The sequence below is a fragment of the Silurus meridionalis genome, chromosome 13 (assembly GCF_014805685.1).
Source record: "Silurus meridionalis isolate SWU-2019-XX chromosome 13, ASM1480568v1, whole genome shotgun sequence".
NCBI classification, from domain to species: Eukaryota; Metazoa; Chordata; class Actinopteri; order Siluriformes; family Siluridae; genus Silurus; species Silurus meridionalis.
Window position 1 is genome coordinate 15,143,166 of NC_060896.1, and position 23,510 is coordinate 15,166,675.

General features: G+C 39.2%; 1 protein-coding gene across 6 annotated transcripts in view; it reads left to right on the top strand.

Annotated features, from left to right (window-relative positions):
* Positions 1 to 23,510, top strand: part of mef2aa (myocyte enhancer factor 2aa) — an 80,991-nt gene that overhangs the window by 16,387 nt on the left and 41,094 nt on the right. For all 6 annotated transcript variants that reach the window (XM_046864909.1, XM_046864915.1, XM_046864911.1 and 3 more), the window contains exons 3-4: positions 10,089 to 10,308; positions 21,575 to 21,778. In XM_046864909.1, coding sequence (XP_046720865.1) covers positions 10,255 to 10,308; positions 21,575 to 21,778 — 258 coding nt within the window. In that variant the 5' untranslated portion in view covers positions 10,089 to 10,254. The remainder of the gene's footprint in view (positions 1 to 10,088; positions 10,309 to 21,574; positions 21,779 to 23,510) is intronic.

Here is a 23,510-nt window from a genome sequence, read left to right on the forward strand (position 1 = left end):
CTGGATTTCTGCTTACTAAGCATGTGATCTATGTTACTCGTGTTCCTGACCACAAGCTTCAGACTTCTAATTAGTTGTCTTCACTTTGCATGAATACACAATGCAGCCAAAAGTGCACACGCCCATCATACCCAACTTACAATGTTGGAAGTGGAGGTCATTGTAATTTATATCATTACTAATTACCTTCACTGGAATAAAGAGTCCCAAATCTGTTTCCAAAAGTGTAACCATGCAAGCAAAATGAAGTCACCTTTGGAATGAATTGGAACGCCCGACATCAATGCTTGACCTCACTAATGCCATTGTGGCTGAATGAACCCAAATCCCTGTATCCAACACCAATCATTTGTGGAAAGACTTCCCCCTTAAAGAGTGAAGGGTATTAATGCAGCAAACTAAATGTGGAAAGAGAGGTTCATTGGCACACATGGATGTGATGGATAGATGTCCACAAACTTTTGGCAGTGTAGGCACTTGTAGTGTACTAAACAATCCATATTCAAAATGTATTTTGTTAAAGGTGCCTGTAATACTGTATGTACTCTATACTATATATCCTATATGATATAATTATATAATTTGCAAGAATAGTTCTCTATTTTTCTCATTTTTTTCTACACGTTTAATGCCAGTGGTTTGCTCAGTGGTATGTGATCAGCTATCAGGCTGTTTTTCAGGCAGCTGTGGGACTTTCTCCATCTTGGGATTTGGAAGGTGGTGATGGCATTTTGGAGGTGATAAGTGGCTTTTTGTCATGCTGTGTAGCTGGTTGAGGTCTTGTACTAGCAGGATAGGCATTTGCCTGAACTGGCATTGATCCGGTCAGCGATTACAGTGTGTTTAGTAGAGAACTGGAGTGAGCACTTACTGGCAGAGATTAGCCACTTGCGGCTTGCGTCCTCGGTGATAGTCAGCAGAGCTGGCTGTATAACCATCACAGGCACTACACATTATATTCACTATGTGCTTCTCACACACACACACACACACACACACACACAAGAGTACAAGAGTACCTATAAACACTAGCACATGTGCATGCATACCTTTTTGCCTACCATTCAGGATACACAAATTCACCCTGTTGACAGGCCTGCCGTGAGAGATCCGAGTTCCTGATAAAGAGATGATCAGTGTGATAGCCGTGGCAAAAAAACAAATCCAGCTTCCGCCTACCTCTGAATGCGAGCGTACTGCCACAATTTTTCACCATAGATCAGCACAGGTTTATGTTTACATTACATTTACCTAGTGTGGGAGGTTTGCTGCAAAATGCACAGGTGTAGCTGTTAGTGCTCTGCTGCAGGTTTTTGACAATAAAAGGCTCCAGCTCTCAGACACACCTCTGTATTAACGTCAGGGAAGGACACAAAATCTGCTGATGGAACTATTAGGTTTGCGGCAGATTTCGAAGATTTCCTCTATAATAGACACACACTCTATGTGTGAGGAAATGCTGTCAGGGCCTATTTCTGTCCATTTTGGAGAAATGAAACTGAGCTATTTTGGCCCATACCTCATCCTTCCCCTTTCCCTCAGCAACACCCACCATGCATACATGAAATCACAATCTACTAAAAGAAGCGACGATATGTGGGCAGCATCAAATTTTTTAGCTCTTGATGGAATCTCCTGATTTCTAGCTGCTAAATAAATGTTTTTATTGTTGAATGTAGTTTTCAGAATGTCCCCTTTGACCATTATATACAACATACTGCTAACATTTTCTCACAGATTTTTAAAGATGTGAAGTGCAAGAATTCACACCTCAGTGTAGAACTTCTGATATAATAGATGTCAGACTCAAATTGCATTCCTTGTTTAACCCGAATATAATAATTCAAATGTAGTCCAGAAAATCTGAAGAAAGAAAAAGATTTTCGTGTCACTCACTTATTACATTTCCAATTCTGTTCAATCTTTCTGACTTTGTTTGAAAATCCACAGGCTTTAACATTCTATTCAGCTACATTTGCAACAGAGAGTTGTGTGAACATGTGTGAACAGTCCTAAATGCGGAAGATAGACGCGGCGCTTTACATTGTTCCCCCTGAGTTCACACTCTCTGTTTGAAGCCTCCGTCTCACTCATTTCTGCACACAGCCATCGCTCCGTTCTGTAGATCTTATTAATTATGTCTCATTAGTTGCCTTGGAAACAGGTGAGGGAATGAGGAATGGCAGGAGGAGAGCGAGAGAGAGGGAGTTAATGAGGAGAGGAACAAGATCGAGCGCGAGAGATTAGAATAGAGAAAAGTGGCTCCAGCAGGATCAGGTTAGTGTTAGATTAGCATCAGTAGAGCTACCTGTGGGAGCTGAGGCCTTGCTTCAGACCTGCTGCAGAAGAGGAGTCCTGCACTAAACTCAGAAACAGAGCTCCACAGCTTTGTCTGTCTGTCTCTGTGAAAAAAGGAGTCAGAAAAGGGACGAAATTCAGATTCATTGTTCTCTTTCGATTATTTTAATGTTTTTTTACCATTCATCTTTACAGCTGCACTGATCAGTGACTTTAACACTTCCTTCCTGTATTTGGATTGCTCATTTGCAGCTCACAGTCATGTGAAGTTGGTGAGGTGGGGAAAATACATACATGATATGAACTGTCCAGCAAAATATCACACTTCTGGTGTATCACATTTCTTTCTTTGCACTTAAAAACCATCAAAAAACTGCAAACCTAATAGATGTGAAAATAGGCTTGTCTACAGAAACCACTTTATATTTTTATAACAGACTTGGTCAGAACATTTGTCTGTCTCAGGATCTTATTAGTTTTCCAGTGAAATATAAAAAAAACACATCAATTTTCCTCATATGCTTCTGTGATGTCAGCCTTTGTACAGTCCCATGCGACATTTAGTTTTTCATTTAAGAGTTCCTTCTGGTCGTATGCAGTCATATGGGGATCCCATCATCAGATTTCGACTTTACAACACTCAGACATGAATTCCTGTCTGCTGTATTGAGTTATCTCAGCAGTTGACTAACTCAAAAAGTACCTCTTTGGTCTCTTGCTGTTATTGCATGTCTATTCTCAGTTATGTAAGCCAGGGCATGTTTTTGCTGCTTATCAGCCAAGGCCAACATAAGGGATGGTCTGCCTTTTTCTTTTTTTGTCAAACAAGTGAAAGCATGGCAGAGAAAACCCAGCCCAGGTTGTAAACACAGCAGAACATGGCTCGAGAATCCACCAGAGATGGGCTTGTGTTGTTGTTTAGTCTCTGACTCTACAGGCAGGAAGATAACAAGCGGAAGGATCAGAGCGGATGCTTGTCCCACAGGCGTGCTGCCTTTTTGCTTTTTGTCTTTCTCTTTTCTCTTACGGACTTATGTACGACCGCCTGTTAGTGGTCATCTTTAGTGGTCTGAAAAACAGGAAGTGGAAAAGCAGGATGTAGGAGAGTGTTTTGCTCTCCCTATGGCTTGTGATGTGGAACTCCACAGGAAGTGCCAGTGTCATGGTTGTGCACACAATTCTGGCTGCACACTACAAGTAGCCGAAATTAGGGAATGGAAGGACAATTTTCTGTCATTATTTCTATTCACATTCACTTTAAAAAGTTTGCTTGTTTTTCTCCATTTTAATGTGTTTTATCTGATGGTATAATGTAGAAGCACTGCCATTTTCAGGCCTGGAGGGGAACGACTTCATCAGGGTTACTGTGTTTGTGCTTCAGTAAGATTTTTTTTTTTTTAAGTCTTACTGATAATTGACTGCTCTAATACAGTAAACATTCAACAAGCCGCAGATACTCCTCAAAGCTATGCTAGCTATATATGCTATGAGAGAGTTGGCAGCGTTCCTACTGTCCCTATAATGACCAAAGTTGTTCTACTTCTGATAAGATACCATACACCCTAAGTCCCTCACCCACCTGGCCTTAAAGTGCCAATAGGCTTCTGTGCTCGCAACAGTGTTGGGACTCTCCAGATCAGGTATTGGGGGATTGTGTTTGCAAGAGATTAATGTTTGCAAGGGAAAACAGTCTGAGAAGATTTCTGCCATTTTAGGTGTCATTAGTAGTAGTAGAATTAGTAGGAAAGAATCATCAACATCATATTTTCTCAGGTATCTTATTTTTGTGGCTGAAGTTCAGTCACAAATATGAAAATATCATGACAGAAATGTTGAAACATATTTTTGTATTATTATTGTTATAATAATAATTATTATGCTATTAATAACTTTGTATAACTCGTTTCAATTACTGTTTTCTTCCATATGCTGCCTATTTACAAAGTCCTGAAAGGGCTTTAATGCAGTAAAGGGGATTAGGGCAGCCCTGGGAAAAATAACAGGTTCATGCGGCAATGAGGTGGCAGGGTCTTATATAAAGGTTTTGGCAGTTTAAAGACTGTATGGTCTGTGTGTGTGTGTACAAAAATATGGTGCGTGTTTGTGTGTGGTAATTATAGTGGTAGCAGAGTGTTTTATTGAGTGTGAAAGGCTTGACCCTTGAATCAGCCTCCCACTCCCCCATGTCCTAGAGGGAAAAGAAGAAGGAGAGAGGTATGGAGAGAAAGTGAGACACACACACACACACACACACACACACACACACACACACACACACACACACACACACACACAGGAGCACCCATTCACTAGCACAAGACCCAAGTCTCATTTTTCAAACACACTTAGATGTGTTCACTTTCTTGCACACAAACACAGATGTGTCAGAGGAAAATGGTTCAGGCTGACAGGAAGGATCTCAAATAATCACTCTTTACTGTGGTGACTTGAAAAGCATCTCCGCATGCACAAATCCTCCAGCCGTGAGGTGGTCTGGCTACAACAGCATTATACCAGATTGCATTCCACTCCTGAAAGAACAAAAAGTTTGAGGCAATCCGGGGTACAGACTCAGCAAAAAGGACATTTTAGAGGCATGAAAAAAGAAGATTTTTTTGTTTCTAATCTTTAATTGAAATAGATGTGTGTGTATATATATATATATATATATATATATATATATATATATATATATATATATATATATATATATATATATAGCAATTAAAGATTAGAAAACAAAAAAAAGATTTATTTGTCTTACTTTATTCTTTCTCGCAGGATCTGTCTTAACATGCATGTTTTCACTCGTAGAACTGTTTTTTGTCCCTCACGTAATTCTTTAAAAACTTTAGAAACTGATGTGTGTAAAAGGAGATTAACAGTTTCTGGAGTACTCAAACCAGCCCAACTGGTAACAACAAATGCCATAGTTATAGTCAAATTGATCAGATTCTTCACTCTTCTGATATTTGTTGAGAATATTACCTGAAGCTCTTGATCTTTATTTGAATAATTGTCTGGATTGTGGTGCTGGCAAATGATTGGGTGATTAGAAAGTAGCATAAAGTGCTCCTGTTAAAAGTGGACGGTGAGTGAATCACTTATCCTAACACAATTCAATCAGTCATTTAGTTCACTATTTATTCCACATCAAAATAATTTATTTCAGGTTATGAAATACTTCAAAACAATGAATAATCTTATATTAATTTGTATGAAACACATTTGCATGCAGATCGAAAGAGTGATTGAAAAGGGTTACAGTTCAGTTCTAAAGCTGTTTTACTGATGAATTCATGATTTAACACACCAGTGATGGCTTTCATTTCTGCAGGGTTTATTTTACAAGAAATTACACCTAACTACCCACCTACATAATTCACTCAGCAGAGAATATGGAAACATTTTAATTACATGAATTAGAGGGAGTAGTTTTAAGAAGGCAGGGCATTTCTTGTCATGTCTCACAGACATTCAGTTACATATTTGATTGTGTCTAGGTCAGTGCATGCGGACATGAGCATATTCCATACACTATGTGCAAGCATTGATTTTTACCTTAAAAACAAAGCCAGTGTTTGTTTTAGAAACATGTTCCAAGCATATAGATCTGCTCCTCTACAAACAACTGATAAACACCTTACATAGAAGCTGGGCTGGGTGCAGTAAACTCTAGCCTCCTGTGCATGTGAACGCTCCAGTGTGTTTGTCCAATTTGCCCAGTAGCACAATTAACCAATCTGAAAGAAATCTCACTTAAAAGAATGACAAGCCAGTCATTAATGTCTAAAACATACTGTGGAAAATAATGAAGCATTTGACAATAAGTGAATCCTTCTGGTGATTTAGATTTTTTATTTATTTTACTTTTAATCCTCTTCTGATAATGGCTCTGCTGATGAAATGTCCTGTTTTTAGGCAGAAAGTCGTCTAACGTTTCAGCTGTGGGCTGTGCTCTTTTCTTCTCCCACGTCACGACGCGTCTGTGTAGCATCTTAATCTTTGCCTGGCGAAGTGTTTAAATGAGAGGTGACTTTGAGTTAAGCTAGCATTAGAGTTATATAATTCTAACTTTTGAGTTTCTGTGCATCATTGTGCTGTTTTTTTTTTTTTTTTTTTTTTTTTTTGAATCAGTTTAGTTTTCCATATTTCTGAATCTGGAAAGAAAAAAAAGAAAAAACGTCAGCAGCCAGATCATATCCATAGTATGTGTGCATGATGTGCAGGTTCAAGATTGGAAAATAAAACAGCACACGCTACAGCGAGGTGCATCACACCACTCACAAATATATAAGACGGTTGGTGTGGCATTTGTGGCAACAGACCATTTAAACAAACATTCTTTTGTGAAATGTAATTAAGAGAAGAGATTTGTTTTTGTTTTATTAACAGTTTCCTGAACTTGTATAATCACCAGGCTACAGTAAAAGAAAAACTGATAGCCCTGATATGCAACGAGCTGCTCCCAATGTTGGAGTAAATCTATAAATAATTATTTCAGTTTTTAAATTGCAGCTTTCTAATTACATGTGACAAATTACAGTATGTGTGGACAGTACTGATGTAATTTACATGCATTTTATTTGCAGCTGATTATTTTGATAAATACTAAAGAGAAGACATGGCACAGGTGTTGAGAATCTTGTGAAGTAGAAAGAGGGTGTTTGCATTTGTGCGTGTGCGTGTGTGTGTGTGTGTGTGTGTATGAGCCTTGAAACTGACCACAGAACAGAAAACAGTCATCTGATACTTCCTAAACAGAGAACAGGAAGGCAGGAGGTTTCTGGATCAGCATTTACCGTTTGTAGCATCTTGTATTAAAAGCAGAGTTTAATAGAAAGCATTACTCTCGCTTATACTGCACTAGATTTACATTACACGTTATTTACTATTCATGTTTTTTTACAATATAGCAGTTTGCTTAATGATTATTATAGCAAACAATAGCTATTATTTGAATCCATCTTGCAGAAGAGATCACAAACCTTATATAAGCTCTTGCCTTGCTGTCGTGTTCTGCATGTGTGACAGGTATGCTGCACTGCTAGACACATAAATAACATAACACAGACTCCACAGGTCCCTGCTTTCCACTTGACAAGGTGTTGATTGTCTCAACAGCATGTTGTGTGTGTCTCACATGCATTGTCTTTAGGCAAATGTACTAAATGATGAGCAGAAAAGAAATGACATTTTCACTGCACTTTCATACATCTTACAGAGAGAGTAGTGGCCTTCTGGCTGCTGATAGGGCAGTGTACTGCTGGCACAGCGAGGGGGAACTGGTGAGGGCAGAGCACATTCATCAGGCTGTGTACATTATTGTATTTGCACACTTCATCATTAGTGCCAGTGTTTGGTTTTTGTTAATCCTCCCTGTGCTCAATGTAATATTTGATAATAGATTAGAGTTTTCAGTGCAGGCCATTGCTCACAACTAGACACTGTTTTATAGTTTGTGCAAGCAGATGCCCTTGACTTGAATGTGTTAGGATGAGTGGGTGTATGAAGCATTGAGTGAATCGCTCTGAAATGAAAAGAGAAATAGAAGGAGCTATGAGGCACTGGCGAACAGTCCATTTTCAGAGGTAGAAGCCATAAGACAGCCTGAGTGAACGCAGAGCGCGGGGCCAAACAGCTGCCATCTCGCTACTTTTTCATGCTTTACACAGACACAAAAAGAAGAACATGACATCTTTGCTTGCAGATCGAACGCTAAAATGTTTCTCTCTATTCATCATCAACCACAGGACTGAAGCGTGTCAGCTACCATTAACCTGACAAAATGTCATGACACGATGCACTGTGCTCACAGAGTTGCAGATGGTCATGACAGCGCTCAAGTACAGGTTGGAGCCATAAGCTGTGGTTCTGCATCTGAGCAAGCAGAAAACTCTGTGATGACTGGAGATGGTTTACCATATATGAATAATATATTTTTGGATATTTTAGCTACTTGTTTTTCATTTAAGCAAGTGTTTGATTTAAAGAGGTTGGTGTACATACCAAAAACTACACAGTGTAAAAACAACAACCTCAAAGGCACAAAGCTCTTGATACCACATATCAAATGGAGAGAAATGTAACTTTATGCATCTTAACAGAAATTATACAGCTATTCCTCCATTACATTAGGTAGTTAAATGATTGCACTCCACATTTTGTGGTTTTAAAGTGCACTAAACATGACTGCATGGCGGTTAATCAGCCATGCAGCAGCCAGTCAGATTTAAAGGAATATGTAAGAAATGTTCAGTCTAGAGCTGTCAATTCACCTGGCTCAATAAAATGCCATAACACTTTTTACTGCTCATCTTAAGTATATGCACATCTTTCTCCGAAATACCTAGCAATGATCTCACTCTATTCCCAAACATAAATGGCCCGATAAGACATTGAAGGTACCGAGTTTATATTATTCAAATGTTGAACAGAACTGAAAGCGAGTCGAGAAGTTGTCAGAGTGCACGAGCTGTGTAGGACATGGTGTACTGATAAATAATAGTGTTGGCCATTAAGATGTGCCATAAGGGAACTTCCTCATTTGGCTCTGGCATGGTAACAGTTTCCTACTGTGAGTTCCCAGGGACATGACCTCCTGCGAAACTTTTCAGCAGAGCTGAAGCTCACCTGGTGACTCATGGACACCCAGACAGTGTCTATGTTTTAACCTGCTAATTATTGGTCCTCTGTGCCTCTGCTCCCTCTCAATCCTCCAGGTCATCACATTCTGCCAGAGCACAACCACAAAGAACAAGACGCTTGTGTTTCATGCCACCTCTCCATCTCTGGAGTAGAGTGAGTGTTCTCCAGCTTTCTCAGCTGTGACTCTCTGATCAGAGATGTGTTTACCTAGGCATTTTCTATTTGGACAGGGATGATGAATGCCGCCGTGGTGGGGTTCTTTGTGAGCAGGTTGGCTCTAGGAGCAAGGGCGAGAGAGGAGGGGCAGACGGCCAGCTCTCTGGGGGCAAAGCATGCTCTGAAGCCCAGGGCCCACAGTGCGAATTGCCTCATCCAAGGCCCTAAGGATTTAAAGCTAATATCAGCCTGAGACTGGGTGCACTCTTAATCATCTTAAGCGCGAGAGCCGGCAGCAGGAGAGAGAGAATGAGGTTGTCTCTGGAGGCATGCATGTGTGTGCGTGTTTATCTACTACCGCACAACAGTGGAAGACAAACCTGGACCCAAAGAAGGGAACTGAGTAAAGAAAAAAACCTTGCACAGCAAACACATAACACGAAGACTGTCTCAGGGTAGTATGCATTCTGAAACCAGACAGGTGGTCTGATCTGCTTTCTGGTGTTGTATTGATTACAAGTTCTCACTTCCCACTTAATCAAATGCTAGACTATCAGACAGTGAAAAGCATCGCATTCCGGAAGAGTTTGAATTTTTATGTTTGTTCATTCACTTATCTACATTTCATTTTAATAATGGACAGGCTGCATTCTGAAGCACGCTTTGCCACAATTAAGCTTCACAGCGTGGATGAAGTGTGTGAGAGGAGGTTGATTAGTGCACTTGTGTTGTGTTGAGTTGTATTACTGCTCTGTATTAGCTGCTTTGCGTTGAGCCCCAGCTGTTTACCGAGATGCAGGTGTGGAGATAGATATTATCATGGGCCTCTTTCTCATATCCTCTTCACGAATGGCAGCCAATAGAACGCAGAGTGCTCGCCTCCTTTCATCTGCCTTGCAGCACTTCCTATGAGTTCGAATGTCACCAACTCCTGCTCTCTTTCTCTCCCTCTTTCTCTCTCCCTCAATATCTATCTCTCTCTGCAGATAGCGGTGCAAGCACTTCAAGAGAAAGAGAAGGAGAGACCGAAAGAGAGGAAGATCGAGAGAGGAAGAGAGACGGTGTACAATGTGCTAGTGGAGAGGAGGAAGACGAGTGCGGGTGTTTTTCTGATATTCTCTGGGTACCAGAGAGACTGACAAGGACGCAAAGATGGGACGGAAGAAGATCCAGATCACCCGGATTATGGATGAGAGGAACCGTCAGGTATGCCATTATCAACTTTCTCTTCTTCTTTTAGTGTGAGACTTTTGATACTTTATCTCGATGATAATGAACAGTCATGACTCTAATCTAGACCTAACCAAACTTTAATTAATTGAAATCTAGACCCGATTGTATAAAATACAAAATTAAGTGTACATGAATAATTACAGTAAAACTGTAACTTGGTGATGTTAAGGAAAATATTGATAACTTGCAGTTCTCCGGTTCAATCCTGGTGCTGATGTTACTGTCGGTGTGGAGTTTCCGCTCATGTTTTCCTCTGTCTGTGCGCATTTTCTCTGAGTTTTCTAGTTTCCTCCCGTCTCTTAGAAACATTGCTAGTAGGTGGGTGGTCAATGCTGAATTGCTGCTAGGTGTGAAAGAGTATATAAATGTGTGCGCAATGTGCCCTGCGATGTATTAGTGTTCAATTTAAGGTTTTACCGCTTTTAACAAGTGTTCCCAGATCCACCAAAATCCTGACCTGGTAAAGCCTTTACAGAAGATTCTTCTTCTTCTTCTTAATAATAATAATAATAATAATAATAATAATAATAATAATAATAATAATAATATTACTACTACTACTACTACTACTACTACTAATACTAATAATAATATTTATAATAATAATAATAATAATAATAATAATAATACTATTTTGTGTTATTGCATAATAATACAAACAGCTACTATGATGATGATGATGATGATGATAATGATGATGATAATAATAATCATCATCTTTTTGATTATTCTCCCATTTCTGTGTATTGGTTTATTGTATTGGTTTAGCTCTATTACTGTTATTTAATCTTTCCTCTTTAAAAAGTGCTTCAGTAAGCACCCTGGTCAAGCTTGCAGTGAATTCAGAGATTAAAACACCAACCATAATACAATTGCAGTGGACTTGTACATACATGCCACAAATTCACATTTTTGGAGGAAACTAGAGAACCCAGAGGAAACATACACACTCCATACAGAGAGTAGCAAAAAATATAAGAATGAATCCATGGAACTGGGAAAATATTATTATAATAATTATTATTAATATTATTAGTAGTAGTAGTACTGTTGATGTTTAATTGTACAAACGGAGTCGTTAAAAATGTTAGAATTCTTGGCATTTTATTTTAATCAATATTTTAAGATTTGGATTAAAACAATGATTTTTAGGAGTTTCATGGCCATTTAAGAAGCTTCTAATGGCGAAGCGTGATTATACGATATTAAAAGAAAAAGAATGTCCTTAAATTAACTGTACAACAGAAGTTTCCTTTTCGATTCCAAATGTCTTCAGGAAACAGAAACCCCTCCAGGAACCTTTTTTTCTCTAAGAATGTAGGATCCACAGTAAGCAAACCTCTGCTGAGTGAAGTGCTTGAGATGAGCTGCACAACTTCGCCACATCAGAGAATGATGCTGGAGCTAAAGCATTTAGGGCTTAAAATGTCATAAACATGGCTCTGTAGTCATTTACCTCGGGATTTATAAGTACTTATTTGCAAAGTTCTCATTATTACCTTCAGCTAAGCACAAGAAGCGAAATAATTAGATGGGCAAGGTGATTATTGGTCTTAAGTTAAATTCAGTAGTACAAAAACTAAAATGACCGCCACAGCATTCCTTTATAACATTCTTAGACTGTCCCATCTTACGCCTACCACACAGACAGTCGTTAAAATGGGACCAGGACACGTTTACAGAGATATATATACAGACGTGGCTCCCACATATCACCCTACAATTTAAATCCCTGTGAAAGTTGATGAGGCAGCAGAAAGCTTGGTGTTAGCAAGCCAGGATAGTAGCGAAGGCTAGCAAGAGGTGAATGAGGTGAAGAGGACTGGCTACAGCCTCCCTCTCTTTCTGATTCTCTCTCCCACTGTCTCTATTCTACTCTCTGTCCTCAGTGGAGGGCTCACGGCCCAGAGGGGGCTCTGCGCTCCCTGTGGTTGCAGCTGCTTGCTAGTAATTAGGAGCGGCCACTGCACCACAGCACCCTCTCATTAGCAGGGAGGGTCAGCAGGACACACAGCATCCCTCTCTCTGTCTCTTTCTCTGTCTGTCTCTTGACTCCCTCTTGCTCTCTTGCAAAAGAAAAAAAAAAGTGGCAACTCTGGCCAGCCACAGAGACAGGCTGGAATTCACCCTAGTCTGCACACACTAAATATAAACAGCGCAAGCTCGCTCAGTCTGCACTGCTCCACCACTGCCTCCCACACACATCCCTTTCATTCACGGATGTCTCCACCAACTACTCCTCAGTGCTCTTTCTTATAAGGAGAATACACCGTACATGAGTTTTTGGGTTGGGCTGATGTAAAACATTGCATCTTTAAGCAAGGTCTCTATGCGATTTAGACATTATACTGCATGTATAATGGTTTTTCAAAGACTACAAGGGCTCCTGTTTAAGGATACGATAATGGAAAAAGAAGTACCGTGTCAGAACCTGGATGCACCCCATTCACACCCTCTCAAAATATCATTTGCACTGTCTTGCCAGCGAAAGAACTTTCTTGCGGTGCTGGCGGAAAACTAATTGAGGTTTTTTTGCTCGCTCTCCTGAGGGTGATAACATAACAGCCAGTTGCACCCCCCCCTCCTCCTTGCCGCCCTCCGGCTCGCTCGCGCTCATCCCCTTCTCTTCGACAGCAAGTGTGGAGCTTGCAGTTCATTCGAGTGAGAAACTCCAAATTTACAGGACAGGCCAATTATCAGCATAACACCAGCGCTGGGTGGGATCCAAACACGGAGGCAGGCAGACAGAGCGACGGCTGCGAGGAGCATCAGCATCTGTGCTCTCTGCCCTGGCTTACAACATCAGCAAAAAAAATCAAAAATTAAAAAGGGAATACAAGCAAAGGGAAAAAGAGTTGTGTGTAAAATGACTTTGTAGCTTAGTGCTGAATTAATGAAATGTATTCATTTATGCTGGAGTAAGGAGTTTTAAGTGAAATTGAATGGAAAATATGGGCTGAAGTGGCAGGGAGTGGCTGTTTAAAATGCGCCACTTCGCAAGTCGTCACTGGAAACATATTATTTTAGCAGGACTTGGACTCGGGTCTTTACCTGTAACCACAGCTCAACACACAATGCTCACTGACATGTAATTAATAGTTATTGCAACCAAAAGATTTCAAATGTCAGCATCTGCATCATAGTTAGAGGTGTTGCTGGAGATGACTTTTCACACGAGACTAGACAGAGTTGCTTTATTATGCAGAGTATGTGTGTGTGTGTGTGTGTGTGTGTGTGTGTGTGTGTGTATTTATATCGTTTTATTTTTTCCTTTCTCTGAAGCAAGTTATTAGCATACTAGGCTCATTGCGGAGGTCAGTTTAAATCTTTATTTGTATATTTGTGCTGTCACTAGTCTGCATTTACAGCACTGATTCGAGAAAGCATACCGTGCAGGCTAATTTAATAAACTGGCAACGCTGCACACTGCTTCCTCCAGCATTATAGAAAGTACTCTAGAATGCTTTGTAGAGCTGTTAGGATTTATGAAGAAGAGCCTGGCAGGGGTTGGACGGGCCATATTTGCAAAATCTTTTAAAACAAATGGCTCCTCCTCAATTACATTACAGTATGAATACAGTTCTGTTGCTGCTCCACATTTCATGATATTGTTACAGCTTGAATATTTTTGCAGTTTGAATGGTACAGTGTGACATCTTGAGCTCTCATCCGCTCTTAGAATGACTTTTTTGGTAGCCTGTCCAGTCGATGCTGTTTAAACCGCTGGGTTTGTTTTGAGTGGACCGAGTATAAACCTAACAATATCTTGTTAGGTTAATGACATTTGAGCCTCTTCCTCTTTTCTTGGCTTCATACTTTGTCCTCACACTATATTAAAACACCTAATAGGTTTAGAGCCTGTCATACAACCTGCGCTATTCTTCAGGAATGTTCCCCCGGCTGCCATGCATCTTAAAGGAGGAAGAAGAGGAAAGGAGGAAAAGAAGGGAATGAAAGAAACCGGCGATCCTCACAGCGCTGCTTGGTCTTGACAAGCTAATTGCAAAGCTGTGCAGGGGCGTATTTCTGCCATAATAGTGCAGGAGGGCAGAATTATCCTGTAACAAGCCCTGTTTCTCCCTCCTCCGTTCTTCTCTGCCCATCCGTCTTTCCCCACAGTTCGAGCTCTGATTTACTTCTCGAGCTCTCAAAGCCTGTAATTACTATGCCTTGACGATGACGTGCACCTGTCTCGTCTGGACAGCATGGAATATTTGCGCAGAAATGTGCCATCAAATTAGCTCTCGCAATCAAGTGCATCTTAATTACTGTAGTGGACTCAGAAAGGTTCTAATGAGAGATGCCTCTTCTGGAATAAAAAAAAAAATTAATCCAGCTCTTCAGTTTCCTAGATTGTGTAAGTGACAGCACTTTGCCTCATGGATAGCCACTCATAATATTATAAGTGCTATTGTAAGTAAGGACACCAGGGGACGGTTCTGCGAAAGCATGCAACAGAACTTGACCACGTGGAGAGAGACAGATTGAAGCAAGAGGTGAAAGGGATTCTACCGAGTAGCTTTTCACTAGGAAAATGTTTTAAAATAAATACATTTTATATATATATATATATATATATATATATATATATATATATATATATATATATATATATATATATATTCTGTGTGCACATGTGTGATTCCTCCTGCCTAGCAACGTCCTCTGTACACCATTAAGCAGGCTCACTGGGGGTAATTGCCCAAGTCATTAAAAGTTTGATGATTTCGCTGTTGGGAGGAGCTCTGCCTGCCCTTGCTACTTTGACGTAGCCATGCTGCATGCTCACGACTCTCTGTTTCTGTCTCTGGTTCTCACATCTATTATCTGTTTCTCAGCAGTTTAAGGGAAAAGCACAACCCATTCTTCTCTACACGATTTGCGTCTCTAAAAGCAATATTTTTTCCTTTAATGCCTTCAAATATACGTTAAATAGAAAGGAAGGTTGAGAAAAATGGGGGCAAATTACAGAGTAAACGGTTGAGCAAGTCATAGGCATATTTATAGACCTCGACTAGCTATGCAATATCTTGTAGAATTTTTAGTGGATTATTTAAAGTGAAGTGACTTTTGTTTTTAGTGTAATTATATTAGCCTGCAGTAGTAGGTTTTGAGGGGAAACAGTGTAGGTGGCTTTTGTGTGTAATTTCTGGCTGATGTCAACATTTTAGATCATCCCCCACCTCTCCTCGTAGCTCCGAGACTGTGTAATGCCGGATGATTCATTTTAATAGCAATAGCAAAATCATCCAAGTGCATCAGCTCATTATTATATCATTCAGTGAGTGGTCATGACGTTTTTGCCCCAACATGTTTGTGGCTTTTGATTTTGATTAGCAATGTTATCGATTTCATTTGAGCACATTATGACCAAATATACAGTATGCTGATAAATGGTTGATAATATGATTGAGATAATGCTCTGAGAGAAATGTGCCAAAACAAAATAATAGATGAGGATGATTGTTTCAATGTTTCAATCTTGTGTTAACTTTGCTATAAACATTTGAACCGAGGTTAAAATTCATATTGTCTAGCCAAAGGTTTTCCCAGTTTACATCAAATGTGAAATCACAAAATGTAATGACTGTCAAATTTGTCTGAACCTTAGACTCTCTGACAGCAATTGTACTCTCTTCTGGCCACACTTCAGAATTTTGAAGGTTGCAGTCTGATTGGCTATCTGCACTTCTGTGCATATGTACTTCCTGGCACCTGTTTCCAGCGGAAAAACACTGTCACAATGAACCCTTTTGATGAAGAATAAAGTCAGTGGACTAAAAAAAGTGAACAGAATTTCTTTAATAAACAGTTTTTGTTTTTATGTTGTTTTTATTATAAAAAAAAACCAATAGTTTATGTCTATACAGAACTGTCAGGTGTACAGAATGCATATTTAATCAAATTGAACTTCAATTCAGACCCCTTCACCCCATGTGCATTATTTATGATTGGCAGAGACAAGATGACCTGTGAAACCAAGGCCAACCCATCATGGTCACAGCTGGACTGCATGGCCCTCTGGGTTTCCCTAACTGCAGAACCCAGACATGAATTGTGCACCCGTTGATTCAGTTGAAGCTGATATGATAAGACAGGGAAGAGAGTCTCTTGTTTCTGCTGCTTAGGCCTGGATCTCCTTCTGCCAGAAAACTTAGGTTTATACAGCAGCTGCTATATAAGACTGCAATTGACACATAGCACTTATGATGCATCTCCAAATCTCACTTCCTGCTTTTCCAACATTTTCCACATTCGAAATCAGACACAGACATTACCTTCATCGCCCCAGACTGGTGTAGCCCACCATGCCTCATTTTGCACGTTGGCTGTCATCCCTAAGGACAGCTTGTGATGCAGTGCCTGACTGACAAGCCAGTCCTTGTCATTTTCAGAGGCAAAAATCATCCACAGACATACACGGACAAGCATGTGTGCTCATACATACCCGCTGATGTAGTCAGATAAACATAAATACACAAAATATGAAACATATTTTGTCCTCTAAGAAATTTACATAAAACACATACATACATTACAATGTAGTCCACAGGAAAAAGCCTTCCACCAAACACATGCTTTCAAAATGAGTCTCCTGCAAAATCTTTCTCCATTTCCTTTTCCGTTGCACTAAGGAGGGTTTATTTTTAACTCTCTTCACCGCTATTCCATGGCCTTCCATCATCACCCCTAATATCACATCCATTTTCATTCACATAAAACCTCTTCGCAAATGCATAGCTGGACCTGCTGCTGGCACTAGAGAGAAGAGCAGATGATAGAATGGGTGAACCAGAGACAAACCAAACAGACGGGCTTGTAGCTGGAACTGAGTTAACACCAGAAAACTGCTCACTTGGAGAAAGAAGTTTTGAAAAGGTCAGCGTTTTCATTCCTGGAACAATTCGATGAGAAATGCTAATATAATTACTGTATGTCTGGCATTGCAGGTCATCAGAGTGACCTTATCAGAGGCTGTGTGAAGTTAGAAAAGAACAAGGGAGAAGTTTGGTGTACAGTACATGACTCATAGTTAGACTTCTTTGTTTCAAGTACTCAGCATCTCTTAGATGTCAGATAAAACTGTTCAGAAGCTTACGATTTTTGTACTGACCAAAACGATCAATACGCTAAACCTCTGTCTTTTTTTTTTTTTTTTTTTACAAGGCACATGAAAGTTTCAGACCTTCTCTTAAAAACACATAACAGATTTAGAGTTGAAATTGGTTTATAATGATATATTTTACACTCTATATAGTGCATGCTCTCTGTAGTTTGATAGCATTTCGAACTTTCATCAAGCATACACTTAGTGTTCGTGGTTTTGTTTGTTTTAATGATCGCAAATGTCATCTTGAGTAATCTCAAGAATCTTTGTGGTTTCCCAGTCTCCCAGACATCGCCCCCATAGTGACTGATGACTGGGAGCAATGCCACAACCTATATATGCTGTATCTTACGCACTTATGGTCATGAAACCGTGGCAGTGACAGAGTCATTTCCTCATGGGAATGTAAGACAGTTGATTCATAACTGCTTGACACATATTGTGTCAATAAGGGATTCGATTGATACGCACATCTGATGGAGCACTGTTAGGGTTTGTTAATTGTGATGCTGATATTGATGTCACACTGTATATATATCCTCTTTGTAGTCTGACTTGGAAGGATATACTTCCTGTGTGTGGTCTGCCACATGAGAGTGTCATTTTGTGTGTGCGAGTGTGGGAGAGTGTGTGTGTGTGTGTGTGTGTGTATACTTTAGTGACCTGCTGTGCAGGTGAAATGAAGTTCTGTCCTGGTTCAGCAGGCCCACGCATGCTGAGCAGCAGTTGGACAAAACAATGTCTTAGCATAGTCCTTCACAGCAGGCTTTTGCTGTTCTTCCAAAGACATGACCAGCTTCAGCCTGCTAGACTGGCTCCCTGTAGAGTTGTAAGGCAATGCTTCTATCTCTGTATCTGTGGCTATGTCCGCATTAATCCAGTTACATTTCAAATCGCATCTAGGTTTTGCTCTTCCATCCACGCTGAGATGCTTTTTTGTTTTTTTGTTTTTTTGGTGCTTTTTAAAAACGTTCTTCTCAGTGGAAACATTTGAAAATAAAATCTTCATGTTGTAATGTGGACCTGGAAAACGAAGATTGTTTGAAACAGTGAGTAATCAGGTGACCCATTTATCTTAATTGAAACAAAAGGGTGTGGACAGTGTACTTTAGTTGTGCCTGCTAAGTTGTAGGCCAGGGTTACTTATGTTTTTAGACATTTTAGATTATTCCGGACATTTTAGTTTGGACAAACAAGTTTTGGAAAACATTTGATCCCATGTAGACTGCATTTAAAATGAAAATGTAGTTATAATATCCATCTGGATTAATATGGACATAGCCTATATTTGGATACTTAGCTCCTCTGATTCAAAATTGCTCCTTTTGAGAATATAACTACATTTTCATTTTAAATGCAGTCTACATGGGTTTAAATGTTTTCCAAAACTTGTTTGTCCAAACTAAAATGTCTGGAATAATCTAAAATGTCTAAAAACATAAGTAACCCTGGCCTACAACTTGATTGATTTAATGTTTTTTAAATTTTGGTTATTTGTAAAACTAAAAATAGAAAATAGAAAATAAAATTCCAGAACTAGAAATGCCAGCACTGTCAGCATGAGCAAGGATTCTTAACAGGAATTTTAAAACCTCTCGCACAACTTTCTGTTGCATTTTATAAAACCCCTCCGTCCCCATGCATAACTCAGCTGCTCCTTTAATACTCAAACACTACAAAAACAAATCAATGTATAGTGTGACTCCTAAAATGTGTCGATATAACTAAAAGCTGAGTTTGATCACTGTTTCTCTATTACTGCTATATCTGCTATGCTTTTTTTTTTTTTTACACCCCACACCCATGGATCGGATCCATGAAGATCTTGTGTTGTTTTTTTATATGGACAGATTGGCATTGCAACAACTATGGGTTTTTTATTTGCTGGGGGAAGAGAAAGCAAGACTAATGACATCTGGGAACGAGATGCTTTTACTGGGTCTTGGGATTAAGAGGCATGCAGAGCAAGCTGCTCTCTGTCTGCTGTGAGCTCACTCTTCATCCTGGACTTCCCAGGTACAAAAGGGCTGCCTACTCAACTGGCTCAGCCAGAACTAGTGTTTTTACACTTTCCCCTCTCCTGGGTCTTGCAGGATGGACAAATACATCTATCTAACTTTTATAATTGTATAAAACATCTCTATCTATAAAAGATTTCAATTAGCACACTCCATGTCTTTTAGGCAGTGCGGTATATAGCTAACGAGACTAGATTAGATGCTGGCACAGTTGTTATGTCTGTGCAATGTTACACTGGATTTGGAACAGGCTGTGAGCCTGAAATGGAAAATGTCAGCTTTAATTAACTAAGGGTATTGATATTTTTACTGATTTAATCATATGAGTAATATAACTAAATAAAAGTCCCTGGTTTTGATTGCCATGTGTTATTGTATATATCAGGTGAATCACTTTAAATCCCCATCACTTGAATATGGAGTAATGAGAGGGGATTGGTGTTGTTTGGAGGACATTGAGCACTGTAATCACCTGCAATTTGCAACATGTGACATTACTCCTACTCCATTGGCACTGACCCACGTGCTGTGTGCTTTCAGAGACACTCTATAGCTCATTGGATTATATTGCATTGAAAGGGTTGCCGCAAGCTGTGACCAATTAAAATTGAACAAAGCCAGCTCATCTACTTAGCTCTGCTTAGTAGGTCAAAGAAATTGGCAGAAGTAAATGCACACACATACACACTCCCTATGACTCTTTTTTTTTTTTTCCCTAAGGCACTGCTTTTCTAAGCCACAGCTTTACCATCCATGGATATTTTGCCATGTGCCCTGCCAACCTGTTCTGTGTAAGAGCAGATTACTGCGCTTCTCTGTGCTGTCATCTGTCACTTCAGTATCACATATTCAGATCTGCTGTTCACCTCTTTCATATACTGGAAGTAGAACATACCATGGAACTAAGCTTTCATTCATAAACATTTCAATGTATTCTTTTTATTATTTGATTTTTTTTTTTTTTTTGTGGAAAGAGGATGTTGAATGATCTCTCTGGCTTTCTGCTGTACAGCCTGCAGGTAAAGGTAAGCAGAGTACAGCTCATAGAGCCTGAAGACTAAGAATAGGTCATCTGTGTATGGCTCAGGTTACTACAGAATTGATGCGTGAGCTGCAGGAGTGAACTCATGTTACAGTTCCAGCAGATCCAGAACAGAGCTGTGAGCAAGAGCATGGGGAGAGTGATGACCCTGTGATTGTGCAGGCTTGGAGCCATGCATGCAGTTGTGCTTTTTGACACGGAATGTATTAAGCATGGCTGATTCGCTGTCTGGTGGCCTGAAAAGACTGGGGCAAGACTTATTAAATCTAAGACTTCATGATCTTCTGCATCTGGATGATCCACAGAATATGCACTCTAGTTAACAAACCATATAAAGACTGTTAACAACCTTCCAGGTGAATGTCATTAAACGGCCGGTCATTGTTGCTCCGAAAATATATTTATATACTAATTGCTTGAAACATACAATAAGTAACAATGTCTATGAATAGGGTTAGTAATTCTATTTTGTTTATTATAGGAGATACCAATTAAATTTCACAATATTCAAGATATTCTCACTTATTGTCATTTTCCTAGTGTTGAATATCAGCTCGTATCCAGTCTTATCCCATTTTCAAAACCAGTTCATGTAAACTTTGTTGTACTACAATGTTTGTAAAACTACAATTATTTTGGAATATTTTGGGGAAAAAAGGCTGACACCCTTTCACATCTCAAGCCCTGTAGCCTTTAGGTGGACTGTAGAATATCTTAGGTAGAATTTCTAATTTAATCAAAATAATTCCTGTCTAGTTCCCAAAAACAATAGTTTAAATAGTCATAGTTTTGAACAGTGAACACTTAAAAATGCCTGTGAGCAAAACAAATCAAACCATTATCAGACACAATATATACTGATTGATCAGTAAGACAGAGACAAGTTGGCACTAGTACTGAAAAATATTATGAAGTGGCATTCAGAAAAGGAATTTATTTTTTTTGCTGGTGGAGGATTGTTAGACATCTGTCCTGGTATAATAATCCAATAATCTAAACGTGACATTTCAAAACTTTCCTCACTATTTTAATTTTCTCTTACATGCTGTTATACTCCCTCCTGTCTCTCAGGTCACCTTCACTAAGAGGAAGTTTGGCTTGATGAAGAAGGCCTATGAGCTCAGTGTCCTGTGTGACTGCGAAATTGCCCTGATCATCTTCAACAGCTCCAACAAGCTCTTTCAGTACGCCAGCACTGACATGGACAAAGTCCTGCTCAAATATACAGAGTACAACGAGCCTCATGAGAGCAGGACAAACTCTGACATTGTGGAGGTGAGTGGATTTTCATTTGCTGCTGTACTGTATGTCTAGCTAATAGTTCATAATTAACACTTGAATAACGCGTTAATGCAAATTCATTTTAACAACACTAATTGTATTAACGCGTGATTAATGTAGCACGCATTTCTGTTTGACGATATTCATACAAATAAATAAATATAAAAAATAATTTTGAATCACTAGATATTTGTTTTACTGATGCGCCAAGTCTCAAATCAAGCACCAAAATCCGCCATGATGCACACATCCGGCAATTAAAACCATCCGTTTGGAAACGTAGGAAAAGTTCCTTTTGGTGTCCTGATGATTTACGTTATTTAAAATACCATAATTTAAAAAATGTACGAGGATTTTTACGAGCCCCCCAGTCATCTGAAAATCAAACAGTCTCGTGTAAGTAAATTGCTCAGTGCAAATAAAGAGGAAACCTGGTATTTCTGTGTACTTTTTTTCATGTGTCTAATAGACATGAACAAGATCTTTAAAAACACATCTATTCCCTTTGAAACATGTCTAGTTTTCATGCCCTATGTTGAGTTTGGTTTCACTAATAATAAACATATATTTGCACAATGCATCCATATTTGTTTATGCCCATTTTGATTAGAGTATAAAAAATGTATACATTTTTATAAGTATAAATCTAAGGTACATTTAGAACAGATAGAAATGTGCGATTGAGTTGTGAGTGTGTTTGTTGTTGTAATTGTTATTTGATATTTTTTAAACTCATTATGCCAGTTGATTATAAGCTGGAAGATTTAGTGCCAATCATTATTGTAATGTAATCTAATGCAATAGTCTTTACCAACAATAAAAGGATAGAAGAAATTTTTCCAAAATACGTGAGAAGCTTAAACAGCACTGTATAACAGTAAAGGACAGAAAGACGTCAGGCTGACGGGTAACTGTTTCCGTCTCATCTTGTTCTGATATGTTCTGAGGTTTTCAGGATATCTGCTAGGTCTGATAAGTTCAACTAACAAAAAGCATGGATCATAAAACAGCTACACCAACTGTATTACTAGATAAACAGGAAGAAGGTCATGTTTAAGATTGCAGGGATGAATTTATTTATTTATTCATTTTTTCAAGTAAAGATATTTCACACTATAGATTTGTTGCTCCTTTTAAAATGCCCTCCTCTCTAGCAAGTGTTTGTATAAAATGAAAAGCCATCCTTCTGGTGCAGTAGCAGTAATAATAAGAGAAAAGAGCTTGCTTGTTTTACAAACCTACCACCTTCAAATGGGCTGGTTTTATTGAACACATTTGTCATCAGTCAAACCTTCTGGCACAGCTGTACATTATTTCTGATTTCAGTGAGCCAGGTCAAACCAAATACTATTTTGTAGCCCATGTTTGACAATTGGGATTCAATAGCTCAATATCCTGATGTAGAATGGTCTGAAGTGTCATGGATCAGAAGGTTGTGAGTTTGAATCCTAGGATTGCCAAGCTGCCCTTGAGCCTTTTAAGTTGCAGGGGCTCATGACCTTGTGAAATGACCCCCAGCTTTCTAACAATTTGGAATATGTGAGAAATAACCACTGTACTGTCTTTGTGTATATGACAGTAAAGTCATGGGAACACTGGACAGAAGGTGGGAATACATACACCATGTTTTGGATGCCTGGACAACATGCAAACACATTTATACATTTCTTTCATGCCTGTAGGTAATTTATCACAGTCAGTAAACCTTAAATATCTCTTTAGGAGA